The 19,842-nt window shown below is 43.6% G+C and overlaps 1 protein-coding gene across 1 annotated transcript in view; it reads left to right on the forward strand.

Annotated features, from left to right (window-relative positions):
* The first annotated feature begins 924 nt into the window (after window positions 1-924).
* Window positions 925-19,842, forward strand: part of LOC120993568 (gastrula zinc finger protein XlCGF26.1-like) — a 71,694-nt gene continuing 52,776 nt past the window's right edge. Inside the window, exon 1 of the mRNA XM_040422044.1 lies at window positions 925-1,793. Coding sequence (XP_040277978.1) covers window positions 925-1,793 — 869 coding nt within the window. The remainder of the gene's footprint in view (window positions 1,794-19,842) is intronic.

The following is a 19,842-nucleotide window of genomic DNA, read 5'->3' on the forward strand; positions in this document are numbered from 1 at the left end:
TGCGCAGATAGTGAGCTGCGGTTTTTCTTCCTTTTGTAGAGACTTGTGTACATTGGTGTACAAATAGACATTATATTTACTACTGAAATCTCAGATTGAAGTACACATTAACCCTTGGCATGGCTATATTTTCAGCATGTATTTTATGATTTTAGAGCGATAAGGTACCATATTCAGCATATTATATTAAACTGTATTTAATAATTTTTTAAATATTAATACTAAACATTGATTAGCGTTTGGTGTGAATCAGATGTAGGTGTGCCCCTCTTACGTGAATGGACACATGTGTGTATATTACAAGTGATCCTGTGGGTGTATATGCAGATGTGGTTGTGCCACCTAGTTCATAGGTCGTATAATGCTAAATACAGTAGATCTCACTGCCTCTACCAGAGTGGAGTCTCTGTAGACTAGAATGTACCCTTGTATAGTACAGAGTTCAGACCAATCTATTTGTATAGCTTGCGGCCAGTATATAGGTCACAACCATGTATCCGCAGCCAGTATGTTTTGGCTATATACAGTCACTCATAGCCAGTATATTTTGGCTCCATCCACACACCTGTAGCCAGTATATTTTGGCTCCATCCATTCATCACATACACACTCCAAGGCTATTGGGTAGAATATTGCATCTAGTGCAGCCCTGCCTAAAGAGCCGTGTCCTAGTAATTAGCAGCAGCTAATGAGCTATTTATATATTTGTAGCAATAATTAATTAGTAGCAAGGAAAATAAGGACCATTTAACTTATAAATATGTTCTTCTTTCTCCAGGTGATGACATGATAAGAAGCTACTAGAAATATCTTTTCTCTTCCTCTTATGACGTAAAAGATAATTAAGTACGACTTGTCAGTAATAGAACTGAACACAGACTGAGTGAAATTTCAACAAGAGCTGAATGTAGGAAACCTTTAGAAATGAAATTTAAGGAAACTCGACAAGGTGAAAGGTCATTTAAATGTCCAGAATGTGGGAAATCATTTATTACAAAAACAAATCTTGTTGAACATCAGAGAATTCACACAGGAGAGAAACCGTATTCATGTACAGAATGTGAGAAGTGTTTTCGTCAGAAGTCAAATCTTTTTCGACATCAGAGAATTCACACAGGAGAGAAGCCGTTTTCATGTACAGAATGTGAGAAGAGTTTTAGTCATAAAATAAATCTTGCAAGTCATGAGAAAATTCACACAGGAGAGAAGCCGTTTTCATGTACAGAATGTGAGAAGTGTTTTCGTCAGAAGTCAATTCTTTTTCGACATCAGAGAATTCACACAGAAGAGAAGCCGTTTTCATGTACAGAATGTGAGAAGTGTTTTAGTCAAAAGTCAGATCTTGTTCGACATCAGATTATTCATACAGGGATAAAGCCATTTAAATGTACAGAATGTGAGAAGAGTTTTAGTCATAAAATAAGTCTTGCACGTCATGAGAAAATTCACACAGGAGAGAAGCCGTTTTCATGTACAGAATGTGAGAAGTGTTTTAGTCGGAAGTCACATCTTGTTCAACATCAGAGAATTCACACAGGAGAGAAGCCGTTTTCATGTACAGAATGTGAGAAGAGTTTTAGTCATAAAATAAATCTTGTACATCATGAGAGAATTCACACAGGAGAGAAGCCGTTTTCATGTACAGAATGTGAGAAGTGTTTTAGTCAAAAGTCAGATCTTGTTCAACATCAGATTATTCATACAGGGATAAAGCCATTTAAATGTACAGAATGTGAGAAATGTTTTAATGATAAATCAACTCTTTTGAAACATTTAAAAATTCACACGAGGAAGTAGCCATGTGTATGTATAGTATGAGAAAACAGTAGAATAAAAATGGGTCTTGTGGCAAATCGAAGAGCGGAGAAGTCAGAAGCCTTTGTAATGTTCAGATTGTATGAAATGTGGCAGGTGTGGAGCTCTACTGTAGGACTTGGTACCTTATGATGATTCTTTATTTTTTTCTTTCAATCTTCTTTTATAATAAATTTTACATTGAGTGAATACTAAGTAACGTCTCTTTACACTCAGAGAGTCTCCCCTTGGCTGTGATGTTCATAGAGAGCTCAAGATAGGATTTTAACCCCATAAGGACTGGGCTCATTTTCACCTTAAGGACCATCTCCATTTGCCATAAACTTTTAAAGAATACCTAAAGGGTTAATAAAGTTTGTAATATCAGTTTTGAATACCTTGAGTGGTTTTGTTTCTTAGCTGGGATCACTTTTATAGAGTTTATATTCTAGGGGTGCATCAGGGGTTCTTCAAATGGGACATGGTGCCAAAAAAAAGGCAATCAAAATCTGCCTTCCAGAAACCATACGGTGTTCCTTTCCTTCTGCGCCCTGCCGTTTGGTCATACAGAAGTTTACAACCACATATGGGGTGTTTCTGTAAACTGCAGAATCAGGGTAATAAATATTAAGTTTTGTTTGGCTTTGTTACTGGAAAAAAATTATTAAAATGGAAAATTTCCTAAAAAATTGCTGTTTTGGCACTGTTTTTATTTTATTTTTTGACCGTGTTCATCTGAGGGGTTAGGTAATGGGGCATTTTTATAGTGTAGATTCTTACGGACGCGGCGATACCTAATATGTCTACTTTTTTAAATTTATTTAGGTTTTACACTATATTATCCTTTTATAAAAAAAACAAACGGTTTTATTGGCACTATTTTGGCGGGCATATAACTATTTGATCACTTGCTATTACACTTTTTGTGATGGAAGGTGCCAAAAAAAAACCCTTTTTTTGCACCGTTTAGATTTTATTTTTTTGACCGTGTTCATCTGAGGGGTTAGGTAATGGGGGATTTTTATAGAATAGATTCTTACGGACGCGGCAATACCTAATATGTCTACTTTTTTAAATTTATTAAAGTTTTACAAAATAATATTTTTGAAATAATTTTTTGTTTTGTTTTAGTGTCTCATGTCTGAGAACTAGGGATGAGCGAACCCAAACGGAATTTTGGGGTGTCCGTGACACGGACCCGAACCCGAACATTTTCGTAAAAGTCTGGGTTCGGGTTCGGTGTTCGGCGCTTTCTTGGCGCTTTTTGAAAGGCTGCAAAGCAGCCAATCAACAAGCGTCATACTACTTGCCCCAAGAGGCCATCACAGCCATGCCTACTATTGGCATGGCTGTGATTGGCCAGTGCAGCATGTGACCCAGCCTCTAAGCTGGAGTCATGTAGCGCCGCACGTCACTCTGCTCTGATAAGTGTAGGGAGAGGATACAGCTGCTGCTGTTAGGGCGAGATTAGGCAGTGATTTATTAACTGAAGTGATCGATATACAGCTGTGTATCATACAACCTCTGCTATTCAATTGCTCACTGTTTTAAGGCTGACCAGAGCGTTTTTCAGTCACTTTTTTCTGGGGTGATCGGCGGCCATTTTGTGTCTTGTGGTGCACCAGCACAAGCTGCCACCAAGTCCATTTTTAACCATCAATAGTGTGTTTTTTTTTTTTTGCTATATCCTACATCAGGGGCTTGGCTGTGCTTGCTATTTTATTGAGGGGTAAAATATAATTGCCAACATAGCAGTACCCTAAATCTGGTGTTTCAGCTGTGGCTAGCCAAGTGTAATACTGTCTGCTGTCTGCCAAAGCACAGTTTTTGTTCTGGGTTGAATACAATTCCCAACTTAGCAATTCCCTAAATCAGTGGTTTCTGCTGTATCAGGCCAAGGTTAAATCTATCCATAAAAGGGTATATTAGATTGAAGGTGCGGATAGGGTAATCCTCAATAACTTCACACGCTATCGTGCATTTCCAAGTCTAATTCTGTCCGTAAAAGGAATACCTGTCATCCAGCGCCTAAATACTAGGCCTACAATTTATATTCAGCTAAATCTGTTGTTACTGCTGTGGCTGGTCAATCTATTTAGTGTCCGCCAAAGCACAGTTTTTGTTCTGGGTTGAAATACAATTCCCAACTTAGCAATTCCCTAAATCAGTGGTTTCTGCTGTATCAGTCCAAGGTTAAATCTATCCGTAAAAGAGTATATTAGATTAAAGGTGTGGATGGGGTCATCCTCAATAACTTCACACGCTACCGTGCATTTCCAAGTCTAATTCTGTCCGTAAAAGGGATACCTGTCATCCAGCGCCTAAATAATAGGCCTACAATTTATATTCAGCTAAATCTGTCGTTACTGCTGTGCCTGTATTAGTGTAATACGGTACCTAAATAGATAGCCAGATAGTGTTAGGTGCCTGTAAAAAAAGGCCTGAATTTGAATTCAATACATTGGGCCAAATAATTTTTTTCTTATTGTGGTGAACGGTAGCAATGAGGAAAAACATCTAGTAAAGGACGCGGACATGGTGGTGTTAATGGACCCTCTGGTGCTGGGAGAGGACGTGGCCATTCTGCCACAGCCACACGTCCTAGTGAACCAACTACCTCAGGTCCCAGTAGCCACCAGAATTTACAGCGATATTTGGTGGGGCCCAATGCCGTTCTATGGATGGTAAGGCCTGAGCAGGTACAGGCATTAGTCAATTGGGTGGCTGACAGTGGATCCAGCACGTTCACATTATCTCCCACCCAGTCTTTTGCAGAAAGCGCACAGAGGGCGCATGAAAACCAAGCCCATCAGTCTGTCACATCACCCCCATGCATATCAGGGAAACTGTCTGAGCCTCAAGTTATGCAGCAGTCTCTTATGCTGTTTGAAGACTCTGCTGCCAGGGTTTCCCAAGGGCATTCACCTAGCCAATCCCCAGAGGTGGAAGACATAGAATGCACTAACGCACAACCACTTATGTTTCCTGATGATGAGGACATGGGAATACCACCTCAGCATGTCTATGATGATGACGAAACACAGGTGCCAAATGCTGCATCTTTCTGCAGTGTGCAGACTGAACAGGAGGTCAGGGAGGAAGACTGAGTGGAAGACGATGCAGATGACGATGAGGTCCTAGACCCCACATGGAATGAAGGTCATGCCACTGACTTTCAGAGTTCGGAGGAAGAGGCAGTGGTGAGACCGAGCCAACAGCGTAGCAAAAGAGGGAGCAGTGGGCAAAAGCAGAACCCCCGCCGTGCAGTGGAGTAAACACCTTAAAAACAAGGAACTCACTCTCCCCCTGCTACCTCTTCTGCTGCTGCCGCCTCGGCCTCTTCCTCCGCCTCTGGAGGAACGTTGGCACCTGCCGCGCAGCAAACAGAGGATGTACCACCAACACCACCACCTCCGTCACCAAGCATCTCAACCATGTCACACGGCAGCGTTCAGCTCTCCATCTCACAAACATTTGAGAGAAAGCGTAAATTCCCACCTAGCCACCCTCGATCCCTGGCCCTGAATGCCAGCATTTCTAAACTACTGGCCTAGGAAGTGCTGTCATTCAGGCTGGTGGACACAGACAGCTTCAAACAGCTCATGTCGCTTGCTGTCCCACAGTATGTTGTTCCCAGCCGCCACTACTTCTCCAAGAGAGCCGTGCCTTCCCTGCACAAACAAGTATCTGATAAAATCAAGTGTGCACTGCGCAACGCCATCTGTGGCAAGGTCCACCTAACCACAGATACGTGGACCAGTAAGCACGGCCAGGGACGCTATATCTCCCTAACTGCACACTGGGTAAATGTAGTGGCGGCTGGGCCCCAGGCGGAGAGCTGTTTGGCGCACGTCCTTCCGCCGCCAAGGATCGCAGGGCAACATTCTTTGCCTCCTGTCTCCTCCTCCTCCTACTCAGCTTCCTCCTCCTCTTCTTCCACCTGATCATCCAGTCAGCCACACACCTTCACCACCAACTTCAGCACAGCATGGGGTAAACGTCAGCAGGCCATTCTGAAACTCATATGTTTGGGGGACAGGCCCCACACCGCACAGGAGTTGTGGCGGGGTATAGAACAACAGACCGACGAGTGGTTGCTGCCGGTGAGCCTCAAGCCCGGCCTGGTGGTGTGCGATAATGGGCGAAATCTCGTTGCAGCTCTGGGACTAGCCGGTTTGACGCACATCCCTTGCCTGGCGCATGTGCTGAATTTGGTGGTGCAGAAGTTCATTCGCAACTACCCCGACATGTCAGAGCTGCTGCATAAAGTGCGGGCCGTCTGTGCGCGCTTCCGGCGTTCACATCCTGCCGCTGCACGCCTGTCTGCACTACAGCGTAACTTCGGCCTTCCCGCTCACCGCCTTATATGCGACGTGCCCACCAGGTGGAACTCCACCTTACACATGCTGGACAGACTGTGCGAGCAGCAGCAGGCCATAGTGGAGTTTCAGCTGCAGCACGCACGGGTCAGTCGCACTGCGGAACAGCACCACTTCACCACCAATGAATGGGCCTCCATGCGAGACCTGTTTGCCCTGTTGCGCTGTTTCGAGCACTCCACCAACATGGCCAGTGGCGATGACGCCGTTATCAGCGTTACAATACCACTTCTATGTCTCCTTGAGAAAACACTTAGAACGATGATAGAAGAGGAGGTGGCCCAGGTGGAGGAGGAGGAGGAAGAGGGGTCATTTTTAGCACTTTCAGGCCAGTCTCTTCGAAGTGACTCAGAGGGAGTATTTTTGCAACAGCAGAGGCCAGGTACAAATGTGGCCAGACAGGGCCCACTACTGGAGGACGAGGATGACGAGGATGAGGAGGAGGTGGAGGAGGATGAGGATGAAGCATGTTCACAGCGGGGTGGCACCCAACGCAGCTCGGGCCCATCACTGGTGCGTGGCTGGGGGGAAACGCAGGACGATGACGATACGCCTTCCACAGAGGACAGCTTGTCCTTACCTCTGGGCAGCCTGGCACACATGAGTGACTACATGCTGCAGTGCCTGCGCAACGACAGCAGAGTTGCCCACATTTTAACGTGTGCGGACTACTGGGTTGCCACCCTGCTGGATCCCCGGTACAAAGACAATGTGCCCACCTTACTTCCTGCACTGGAGTGTGATAGGAAGATGCGCGAGTACAAGCGCATGTTGTTAGACGCGCTACTGAGAGCATTCCCAAATGTCACAGGGGAACAAGTGGAAGCCCAAGGCGAAGGCAGAGGAGGAGCAAGAGGTCGCCAACGCAGCTGTGTCACGGCCAGCTCCTCTGAGGGAAGGGTTAGCATGGCAGAGATGTGGAAAAGTTTTGTCACCACGCCACAGCTAACTGCACCACCACCTGATACGGAACGTGTTAGCAGAAGGTAACATTTCACTAACATGGTGGAACAGTACGTGTGCACACCCCTCCACGTACTGACTGATGGTTCGGCCCCATTAAACTTCTGGGTCTCCAAATTGTCCATGTGGCCAGAGCTAGCCTTTCATGCCTTGGAGGTGCTGGCCTGCCCGGCGGCCAGCGTTTTATCTAAACGTGTATTCAGCACGGCAGTGGGTGTCATTACAGACAAACGCAGCCGCCTGTCTATAGCCAATGTGGACAAGCTGACGTTCATAAAAATGAACCAAGCATGGATCCCACAGGACCTGTCCATCCCTTGTGCAGATTAGACATTTATAACTACCTCCCCTTAACCATATATTATTGTACTCCAGGGCACTTCCTCATTCAATCCTTTTTTTATTTTCATTTTACCATTATATTGCGGGGCAACCCAAAGTTGAATGAACCTCTCCTCTGTCTGGGTGCCGGGGCCTGATATTTGATATTTATATATTTTTATAGATATGTATATGAGGGATCTACATAGTTATGAAATCTGGATCGTTTTGAATTTAAATGCAACAAAAAATGCAACAAAGACGCATCAATACCGCATAAGCGGTTACTTTATATTTGGTGTATCTTTGATATATACAATCCAGATCTATACATATCTAATGAAAATTATGGAAAGGAGTATGGAGGATATTTTGGTGTATCTAATATTGATTCATTCGAAGAGATCCCAATATTGAGATCCACCACAGATTTTGAGGAGAACCCGATCCATTTCAGAATTTGAGGAATACTTGGCTTATTTCCAAGTTGGATTAATTACTGAAGTCCTCTATAAAAGGAGAGACATTAGGGAGGGGAGGTCAACCACTGAGGAAGGGGCCACTAAGAGCCCCGAAACGCGTCTGGTACTGGACCCCCCGACTGGACCTAAGGACCACCAACCTTTGCAGCTTCGCCCCTTCTTGGAGAAAATAAATTGAAGGTGGAACGCATATCTGCAGAGCTGTGGACTACAAAGATACTACTGGCGCCAGTAAGTGAGGAACTAGTGATTGTTCAATTGAAAAACAGCTTGTTGAAAACTCTCTGTGAAACCTACTAGGAGTTATCAAAGACTATTCCATTGTGAAGTTGTGGCTCACACGTACAAGCGGAGATCATACCCTGACTATTACGCGGGACGCCGCGGATTGCTGATCTGAGCCGCCTAAGTACATTTATTATGTGAGTAGACTATAATACAACTGACAAATTATCCATTTGGAAATTAACGCTGTTACTTTGAACTGTGCGAATATTTGAATTCAGGACTATTCGTCTCTGTAAAAGATCTCAGGATATCGGATCAACTATTTCATCCATCCTTTTTAAATATGGCACACTTCTGATATTGGACTGAACATTTGGATAGTTTTGGACTGTTTTGGTCCTCCATATATGCGGATTATTGGTCATATGCGAATTACTGATCATATCTGACTCTTATATATATCAAATAGGTCCTTTTACCATTGTGTTACAGTGATTATATTTATATTTTCGATACTATTATTGATGTGTATGAATGTGTGTTAGAATATGTGTTTTTAATATTATAACAATTGATTCTAATTAATAAAGCACCACGGCTACTAGATATAGTGAGTGCCCAGCCCTTTTCTTTTGTATAATTTTTTGCTTGTTAGATTGGGTGAATCTGCTGGCTGTGAGCACCCATCCGCGTTTTTCCATACAGTAGTGCGACCCATTATCTGTGAACTGTTCCAGTGGTGGGTGACATGAAGCATGATTCTCTGCTATGACATGAAGCCTGATTCTCTGCTATGGGACCTCTCTCCTCTGTCTGGGTGCCGGGGCCTAAAAACATCTGACAAAGGCCTGTTCCAGTGTTGGGTGACATATAGCCTGATTCTCTGCTATGACATGAAGCCTGATTCTCTGCTATGGGACCTCTCTCCTCTGTCTGGGTGCCGGGGCCTAAAAATATCTGACAATGGCCTGTTCCAGTGTTGGGTGACATGAAGCTTGATTCTCTGCTATGACATGAAGCCTGATTCTCTGCTATGGGACCTCTCTCTCTTCTGTCTGGGTGCCGGGGCCTAAAAATAACTGACAATGGCCTGTTCCAGTGGTGGGTGACATGAAGCCTGATTCTCTGCTATGGGACCTCTCTCCTCTGTCTGGGTGTCGGGGCCTAAATATCTGACAATGGCCTGTTCCAGTGGAGGGTGACGTGAAGCCTGATTCTCTGCTATGACATGAAGCCTGATTCTCTGCTATGACTTGAAGCCTGATTCTCTGCTATGACATGAAGCCTGATTCTCTGCTATGGGACCTCTCTCCTCTGTCTGGGTGCCGGGGCCTAAATATCTGATCCCGAACCCGAACATTTCCGGGAAGTTCGGCCGAACTTCTCGAACCCGAACATCCAGGTGTTCGCTCAACTCTACTGAGAACCATTGTTTTTTTTTCTATTGTCAGTGGCTAAATGGAATTAAAATTGAGGAAGGGGTTTATAAATTTAGTACTCCATGGAAGTGTGGTACTCCCTGAAGCAACCGTCAATGCAGAGGCCCGGATGATCGGGGCACGTGTCACACTGAGTGGTGGTGTCCTTCCGTATCCCCCTCCTGTGACACACTCTGAACTTTTTTTGGGACCGTCACTTCTTTCCAGTATGGGGGACCACACCAGGAAAGTGTTGGCCAGGGACGATCCGAAAGCCTCCAGTTCCCGAGGTACTCCGGCCTGCTCTTTCCTGGTCAGAAAAGATGAGGGCCTTGAGGACTGCCTCATAGAACTACCGTGAATTGTGGAAAGTACAAGGACATCACTCTTGTCCTTATATCTGACCAGCAACAGGTTTCCACTTTAAGGGCACGGGTCTCACCCCTGGGGATAGGTACCTGGAGGGGGTGGGTAGGGAGGTCGCGTTGATTTTTCCCTACGGTCCCACAAGCGGACGTGGATCTGGCGGCGAGGGACTGGAACAAAGGGATACTAGTATAAAAGTTATCCACGTACAGGTGGTAAATTTATCTAGCAGTGGGTGCTAGATAAATTTAAGTTTCCCGCTAACACCCAGAGTGGGGGGACATTCTGGGGGTTGAATACGGGAATCTCGCCACTCGTACACACAAAACTTGTAAGTGTACCCTGAGGTACTCTCACAAAGTTTGTACAGCTTCACGCCATACCTCGCCCGCTTAGAGGGAACATACTGGCGCAAAATGAGTCTCCCCTTCAAAGCAATGAGATACTCATCAACCGCGACCTCCCTTCCAGGTGCATAGGCCTCCAAAAATTTGGACCCGAAGTTATTGATGACTGGCCTGATTTTGTACAGGTGGTCATAGGAAGGATCACCTTGGGGTGGACATACTGCATTATTTGCATAATGCAGGAATTTCCGGATGGCCTGAAACCGGGTACGTGTCATGGCCGTACTGTAAATTGGGGTCTGGTAGAGGACGTCCCCACTCCAGTAATGCCTGACACTGGGTTTTTTGACTAGGCCCATGTGCAGCACGAGGCCCTAAAACGTCCTCATCTCGGCTGCACTGACCGGAGTCCAGCCACCGGCCCTAGCCAAAAAGGAGCCCGGGTGATGAGCAATGAACTGTTGGGCGTACAGGTTCGTTTGCTCCACCATCATATTCACAAAATGGTCACCGAAAAAAAGACTAAAATAGTCATATTCAGTGAAGCCCACTGTGGGAATCTGGATTCCTGCTTGGCCAACAAAATCCGGAATCACAGGCTCAAAATGCTCTGGGGTACACCAGACAAGTTCACCGGTAGGGGGCTCAGTTGGACTTATCTGGTGGGCCGGAAAACTCGTACGAGCCCCAGAGCTGCTCGAACTAGTGTTGGCCACAGGGTCCCTGGCATGGCAGTCCCATTGCTCTGCCTGGCGGCGTCTCCACTGCCTTGGGGGCTCATCATCATCGCTAGATGATGATGAGGACGCGGATGACAAGAGGAAATTGGGGTCAGCCTCAAGCTCACTGGGACTCTCGGATTCGAGGGCAAGCAGGGTGTATGCCTCCTCGGCAGAGAACGTCCGGCGGGCCATAGGGAAGTGCGCGTGTGTGCGTGGAAAACTTTATTCAGTGTGCGTGTGTGTGGGTGACGGGTGTTCGCGTACTTTTCCCTACACCTAACAGAAAAAAAAAAAGATTCAAACGCGCTGATCAGCGGTACGAAGATGATCAGCGATGGGGTGGGCGATGTGCTAACAGTGGCTGGACGCTAAGAGTGCCGGCCACAGTCAGCACATGCAAAAAGAAAAAACACTTATGCCCCAAAAAAAATGTGTGTGTGGGGGCGGGGGGGCAAGCTGCAGCACCCCTGGGGGTCTAGGGTCACACAGCTGAGTGCTGGAGACCCCAGACACCCGATCCGGGTGCTAGACCACAATAAAAAAACTTATTTTTTTCCCCTAACTCTCCCTCCCTAATCTTCCTCTCCCTACCTCTCCCAAGTACACAGATTTGTGCCTGATGGCACAAAAAAAACGTACAGTACAGCCAAGCTACTCTCTTTCCCGCTCCACGGACCTGTATGAGCGGGGAGAGAAGCTCTGGCAATTCAAAATTGCCACTGCACCCGCCCACCTGCCCAGCCGGCCAATCAGAAGCTATCCTGAGAAGCGATCCTCTCAGGATCGCAGGACGGTGATTGGTGGTATATTATGACACCACCGATCAGCGTACTATTCCGGGTTATCAGGTCACCAGAGACCCGAATAACACAGAAATGCAGCAAACCGCAGGTCTGAATTGACCTGGGTTTGTTGTGATCGCTGACACGGGAAGGTCACAGGACTCCCTGGGCATTGTACCAAGTAGCCTGTTCACTGATTTGAGCAGGCACCTTCCTCCGATCGCCGCCCACCGCGCGGCGGTGATCGGAAATACACAGGGTGTACAGGTACGCCCTGTGTCCTTAAGTACCAGGACATCAGGGTGTACCTGTACGACCTGTGTCCGTAACATGTTAACAGAGCTTTGCTGGAAAGTCCCTTTAACTAATTCATTTATACCAAATCAATAGTTAGGTGGTTACAATAAAATGTACTATCACATCATTTTCAAAGCAATTTTAACCCCTCAAAGGCCCAGGTCATTTTCCATTTTTGTATTTTTGTTTTTTGCTCCCTGTTTTCCCATAGCCATAATATTTTTATTTTTCCATTCATGTAGCCATATTGGGGCTTGTTTTTTGCAGGATAATTTGTACTGTATTTTCTAATGGCACCATTTATTATTGCACACAAATTGGGAAGCTGGAACAAAATTCCATAAGTTTGCCTACATGGTAAAACTGAACTGATCTCCTTATTCTATGGGTGAGCATGAGACCTCTAAAAATCCAACGCATAGAGTCTGTTGAGCAGCTGTAAAAATATTTAAAAAAAAAGCTGATTCTCCAGCACTTGATAAAATAACTTAATTACAATCATAAAATAATATAATCAGTCTTTTCCAAATGCGTGTTTTAAGGTGACGCTGAGCTTACATTTCACTTTTGAAACCAACATAGGTTATTTTCACATTTGCGTTTTGCTGTATGGTTTTGAGATCTGTCACAGGATTTCAAAACCGCAGCAAGACGCTTCAGTTTTCTCCCCATTCATTTTCAATGGGTACAAAACTGAACAAACATGAACAGAGACCATCAGAATGCACTCCGTTCCGTTTCATTGCGTTTCCATGGCGCACACAATAACGCTGCAAGCTGCGTCTTTGTGTGCGTCATGGGATACCGAGCAAAATGGATCTGGCAAGCAGCACAATGTAAGTCAATGGTGACGGATCAATTTTTTCCAGATTTTGGAGATAATACAATCAGATCCCCTGATGCATCCAGCAAAAACGCATATGTGAAAGTAGCCTTAAGGAGGACCTTTCACTAGAATAAAAAATGCAAACTAAGCATACAGACATGGAGAGCGGCCCCCAGGGATCTCCCTGCACTTACTATTATCCCTGGGCGCCGCTCCGTTCTCCCGGTATAGGCTCCGGTAGCTTCATATGTTCGGTTCAACTGGGTGGAGCCTGCCGGCGTCTCCTTCTCCCAGGTTTTAGCGCTGGCCAATCGTAGCGCTCAGCTCATAGCCTGAGAGTTTTTTTTTTTCTCTCAGGCTATGAGCTGAGCACTGCGATTGGCCAGCGCTACAGTCTGGGAGAAGGAGACGCCAGCAGGCTCCACCCAGTTGAACCGAACATATGAAGCTACCAAAGCCTATACCGGGAGAACGGAGTGGCGCCCAGGGATAATAGTAAGTGCAGGGAGATCCCTGGGTGCCGTTCTCCATGTCAGCATACTTAGTTTCCATTTTTTATTCTAGTAAAAGGTCCTCTTTAAGACCTATCAACATACCAGCCTTACTGCCTACATCACCATCTTGCAGCCGAGACATATTCAAAAGCTTGGTGGAATTCAAAGTGAGTGATACCATAACATAATTTTTGGTCATAAATCATAAAAATCTATTACTTATAAGTAAGATCCTAAATATAATGAATTTACAATAAATCAGTTTTGTAATTGAAATCAATCAAGAACTTTGTATCCAAGCAAAGAATCTAATATGCTTCCAGATTAAATACATTTTTGTATAATCTTCTCTCATTGGTTTTTGTACTTTCTCAATTCCATAGAGACAAAATATTTTTAGGGAATATTTGTAGATATATACTATTTTCAATAAGATGTCATCCTGATATAAATAGAGATGAGCGAATTTCTAAAAAGTTTGATTCGGCTGATTTCGCCGAATTTCACAAAAAAAATTAGCTTTGTGACTAATTACTTTGTAGGTAGTGGGTGCAATGACTGGCAGCTGCGATAGCGCCACCCCCGTCATTGTACCTCTCAGATGCCGCATTCATACATGATCGCGGCATCTGAGTGTAAAATTAACAATAATCATTTTTTTTTAATCAAACTTACCGCCTCTATTTGCTCCCGATGGGCCAGCCGCCGCCATCTTGATTGAACAGCTCGGCCGAAATCCTGTGTGGCGCGGGATTACGTCATCACGCCAGCTGCTTAGGATTTCGGCCGAGATCTTCAAGCAAGATTGAGGCTGGCGGCCCGTTGTGAGCAAATGGAGGATGTTAGTTTGAAAATCGTAAAATGTTTTCCTTTGATATAATAGGATCATATTCCTGTATTCCACACAATAAAGCTTTATTTGCAGCACAGTATCTCAGTGATTTCTCTGATATGCTACAAGAATATGTCCCACACTGTATCAATTATTAAAACATAAGCATACACGGTAACAGCCCGCAGCCAGTACGCAAGAACGCCTGCAGCCTGCATGGCGACAAGTGTCACAGTGAACCGCACTGCGACATTATAAATGATAATAGACTGAATCTTGGATTTATAGGAGCTGCAGAAAATATAGTCTGATAGTTGATTTTAAATGTTCTTAATGTCTGTGAGGCCAGCAATGGTTATAACTCTGTGAGTACCAATAAAATTGATGATTATTTGAAAGCAACTGTCGATGGAGTTATGATTTGTTATTTAATCTGATCTAAGGAGCTATGATTGGTTGCGCTAATGGTGATACTGGATCGCTAATATAATAAATATAAGTGAAATAATTGTTGGTTGTTTATCTACATGTATGATAGTCCAAAAATGGTGAATTGGCAATTTTTTTCTATTATGACAGTTATCATACAGGATAAATCATTTAGTATTTAAAAAATGCAGGCATTTTGCAAGCATTTATTTTTTAATTGTTTATTTTTATTTGTAAAATGTGATAAGGGAGCGTGTGTCACAGTGTGGAGTTATAAACCCCCCCACCATGCGGTGTCAAAGTGTAAAATGGGATCGGCCTGGCCAAAAGGCTGCATATTCCCTCCTACAGCGTCCCTAATCCTCTCCCTGACTCCTCACCGTATGAGCGGACCCCGATGGTAGGACGGCTCATACTCTGGATTCCTAGAGACCCTGAGTCGCCCTGGTAATCCCTCACCAAGTAGCCGGGAAGAGACGACCTGTTCATCCCAGTCATGGAGGAACAGGAGTCTCTATCTGAGGCCAGGCTGCAAGGAGAGGGGAACACATACAGCAAATGGAGTTGGCAGGAAACCCATAACACACTTACCTGCTACAGCCACACTGACTGGAACCCATGCACAAGTGAGACAGGGGAATGTCTAGCAAACATGCTGGACACCAAACATCACCAGCCATGTAACACAACACAAGACATACAACACCCTGAACATAGCCCACGCAAACCAAAAGATAAGAAGGGAAAGAGAAACCATAATAACATCAATGACCACAAGGGTGGCCCTCACTGGACAGATGGTAAAAGCCAGGAACAGTGAACCACCAGCATACACCAAGGCTGGAGGAACACCGAGCTTTAGGTATCCAGCAGAGGCTAAATAGCCCAAGCAGCCACACCCACACACACATAAACCCAGTGTTCACAAAACACTAGTAAGGGAGTTAACCCTTCCAACACCAGACAGAGAAAGAAAGCCACTTAAAGGGGAAGTGCAAACACAAGCATATTAAACCACACGTTACCACCGGCAACAGCATGCGTGGCAACCATATAACGGCAAATACCCAGAAGGCCGAGACACTGCCACCGCATGCTCTCACAGCAATATGTTGCCGCGGGGAACCGCAAGTGTGGCAACAGTGTCACAGCGCAAACCAAAGGCTGTGACACTGTTATTTGAATTCTACCATGTTTGTGATTTTCATATTAAAAAATATATATTTAAAGGAGCAAATAAAGACAGAAAGAAAACACTATGGACAATCACAATACATTACTAAGTCCCTTGTATTAACTTGATAAATGCCATTTGCTGAAGTGAGAAAAACCCATTAACACTTGATTTACTCCCCCTAGGGGACTTGAACATGCAATCATGTGATCTCTTCTCCCAAAGACTGCCATGATTTGACATTGCATTTTATGGGAGATTCAGTACACTTCTATCAAGACCTCAAAGAAAGCTGTGCTTTATAGGAACTGTCCACTGACAGGCCTCAGAGCCTTCAAAAGGACCAAGGCTGCCATAGCAACTGTAAGGATTCTGTGATCTCGTCATGAGGGACCTGTTCGGTTACTGGAAACTAAGCTCTCCCACTAAATGACCGATTAGATGTCATCATCACAAGTGACCATCGGAGGGTCAAAAGTGTGTGGTCGATATTATCACCAATTGTCACTGAGTGTTACGTTGCGGCTAAGGTGCCTGCTAAGTACCTACGTGGGTGCTACCTTTAAAGACCCAAAATTCACCTTACAAGTACAACAGATATTGGTAAGGGTTAAACACAGCAAACAATGGGATTTTATGTAGCTAAGACAGGCACTCCTCAATTATATATATATAATAATTCTCCAAACAATAATATGGAATATTTCTGGCAGATCTGTCAATTTGATGTTGATATTGTATGTGTATTAGATCCGCTATGGGTCTATTGGACTCACTGCACATACAATCCACTTGTAAGTTCATTCAAAAGCATATCAGATATAATATACCCACAGTAGTATGCCACATTCAATTTCAATATCTCACTTTGGGCTGTCCGTGCACTAGAACCACAACAATGGGATTTTGCTGTGGTCTTTTTCTTACTTTTGGTGAATTTAGGTGAAAAAGTAGCATGTTCTAGCTAAGGCTTTTTTAGGTGCCTCTAAAAATCGAAAATAAAAATGCAGAACCAAAAAATATCGAAAAAAAAAAATGCTTGTAAACACATTTCATGTCCCACTCAAAAAAAGACAACTAAAAGAATATCTAAAATGCAGTAGTGCACAGTCAGGTGGGATTAATTGCACATTATATTTTTGTTTTTTTATTATTTGCCCTCTAAACCTCTGCACTGTTATGTGGGGGGAGAACAATTCCAATCTGAATGACTGGAGTAGTAGTAATTATGAGGCTATTGTCCAGGTGAGGATCTGTCACTATTGTTCTGTGGACAATCACACGTCTCTGTGAATGTGGTAGACGATACGCAAGGCGCGGCTTTATCTATACATTACAGGGGAGTGATGTTGACACATGACATTTTTATTTGCATTTGTTTCAGTGACAACAGGTTTAAAGGGGTTATATGGCAATTTTGGAAAAATTATTTTATTTATTCTTTAATTGACAGAACAAGAGCAGGAAAAGGGAAAAAGTGATTTAATTAACCCCTTAAGGATCTCTGCCGTATATGTACGGCGGAAGTCCAGTCTCTAAACATGGTGCCCGCTCGCACGCGCAGCAGGCGCCATAGCTGCCAGGTCTCTGCTATTTTAAATAGCAGAGACCCGCGGCACATGTATGCGATCAGTCATAATGCTGATCGCATGCATTTTACCCTTCAGATGACGTGGTCAAATGTGACCATGGCATCTGATCAGTCTGGAAGCTTCTGCTCCGGTAACAGCGTTCCCCGACTGAGATATATTGCTGAAATAGTCTGAACCCTCAAGCAGCCTTTGGAATCTATTTAAGGAATATACCAATACAGGCCACTAGGTGGCAGCATTGTATAGTTATATTCCAAATGAAGTGTTCAATGATGGCTATATAGTCAGGGCACTAAAGATACAGTTTTGTTTGGCTGTTAACCCTTGCTTTGTTAGTGGAAAAAATTGGTTAAAATGAACAATTAGACAAAAAAATGAAATTTTCAAATTTCATCCCCATTTGCCAATAACTCTTGTGCAACACCTAAAGGGTTAACGACGTATGTAAAATCAGTTTTGAATACCTTGAGGGGTGTAGTTTCTTAGATGGGGTCACTTTTAGGGAGTTTCTACTCTAGGGGTGCATCAGGGGGCTTCAAATGGGACATGGTGTAAATAAACCGGTCCATAAAAATCAGCCCTCCAAAAACCAAACGGCGCACCTTTCACTCTACGCCCCGCTGTGTGGCCGTACAGTAGTTTACGGCCACATATTGGGTGTTTCTGTAAACGGCAGAGTCAGGGCAATAAATATACAGTCTTGTTTGGCTGTTAATCCTTGCTTTGTTAGTGGAAAAAATGGGTTAAAATGAAAAATTAGACAAAAAAATGAAATTCTCAAATTTCATCCCCATTTGCCAATAACTCTTGTGCAACACCTAAAGGGTTAATGACGTATGTAAAATCAGTTTTGAATACCTTGAGGGGTGTAGTTTCTTAGATGGGGTCACTTTTAGGGAGTTTCTACTCTAGGGGTGCATCAGGGGGCTTCAAATGGGACATGGTGTAAATAAACCGGTCCATAAAAATCAGCCCTCCAAAATCCAAGCGGCGCACCTTTCACTCTACGCCCCGCTGTGTGGCCGTACAGTAGTTTACGGCCACATATTGGGTGTTTCTGTAAACGGCAGAGTCAGGGCAATAAAGATACCATCTTGTTTGGCTGTTAATCCTTGCTTTGTTAGTGGAAAAAATGGGTTACAATGAAAAATTAGACAAAAAAATTAAATTCTCAAATTTCATCCCCATTTGCCAATAACTCTTGTGCAACACCTAAAGGGTTAACGATGTATGTAAAATCAGTTTTGAGTACCTTGAGGGGTGTAGTTTCTTAGATGCGGTCATTTTTGGGTGGTTTCTATTATGTAAGCCTTGCAAAGTGATTTCAGACCTGAACTGGTCCCTAAAAATTGAGTTTTTGTAAATTTCTGAAAAATTTCAAGATTTGCTTCTAAACTTCTAAGCCTTATAACATCCCTAAAAAAAAAAATATAATTCCCAAAATAATTCAAACATGAAGTAGACATATGGGGAATGTAAAGTCATCACAATTTTTGGGGGTATTACTATGTATTACAGAAGTAGAGAAACTGAAACTTTGAAATTTGCAAATTTTTCCAAATTTTTGTTAAATTAGTTTTTTTTGGTGCAAAAAAAATTTTTTTTTTTCCTTCATTTTACCAGTGTCATGAAGTACAATATGTGACGAAAAAACAATCTCAGAACGGCTTGGATAAGTCAAAGCGTTTTAAAATTATCAGCACTTAAAGTGACACTGGTCAGATTTGCAATAAATGGCCTGGTCCTAAGGTGTAATAAGGCTGTGTCCTTAAGGGGTTAATACCTGGCACTGTTTTTAAAATTGTGCAACATTTACTAAGCAGGACATTTATGGCTCTATTCTTATAAATACCGCGCCTCAGCTCCTCTGATTCTAAAATAATATAAAAAAATAAAAAAGATTTTAATAAACAATGGTCTATTCACCATTTGTACCAAAGCAGGATGTCTTCTCCATAACTGTCCAAAGACAGAATGCAAGAAAATAACCTTTGAAATGTAGGAGTGACCCCCCCCCCCCTCAGAAAATGATTTACATAACAAAATTAAGGTAATTCTAACCCTTTTCTGCCTCATATTAGATCGTTCATAATCTTCTCGATAAAATGGAAATGCTTATCATCGATCCATACTGGACTGACTTTTAAAACGTCCACAAATTGAGGCAAGATAATCAGTTAAATATGTGGTGTCCTGTCTGTTTAACAAAAGGTAGTTTTGACTAAATGATAATTTTAGCTGGAATAATAGAATTTGAAAGCATTAAATGAAGAGTATCATAATCATTTACGCTTCTAGAAATCCAGTTATCTGGTAACTTGTATTGACGACCTATACTCTGGCTAGGTCATCAATATCAGATCAGATGAGAGAAAGTCTGAGACCCGTGACCTCCA

The sequence above is a fragment of the Bufo bufo genome, chromosome 3, assembly GCF_905171765.1.
Source record: "Bufo bufo chromosome 3, aBufBuf1.1, whole genome shotgun sequence".
Lineage (NCBI taxonomy): Eukaryota > Metazoa > Chordata > Amphibia > Anura > Bufonidae > Bufo > Bufo bufo.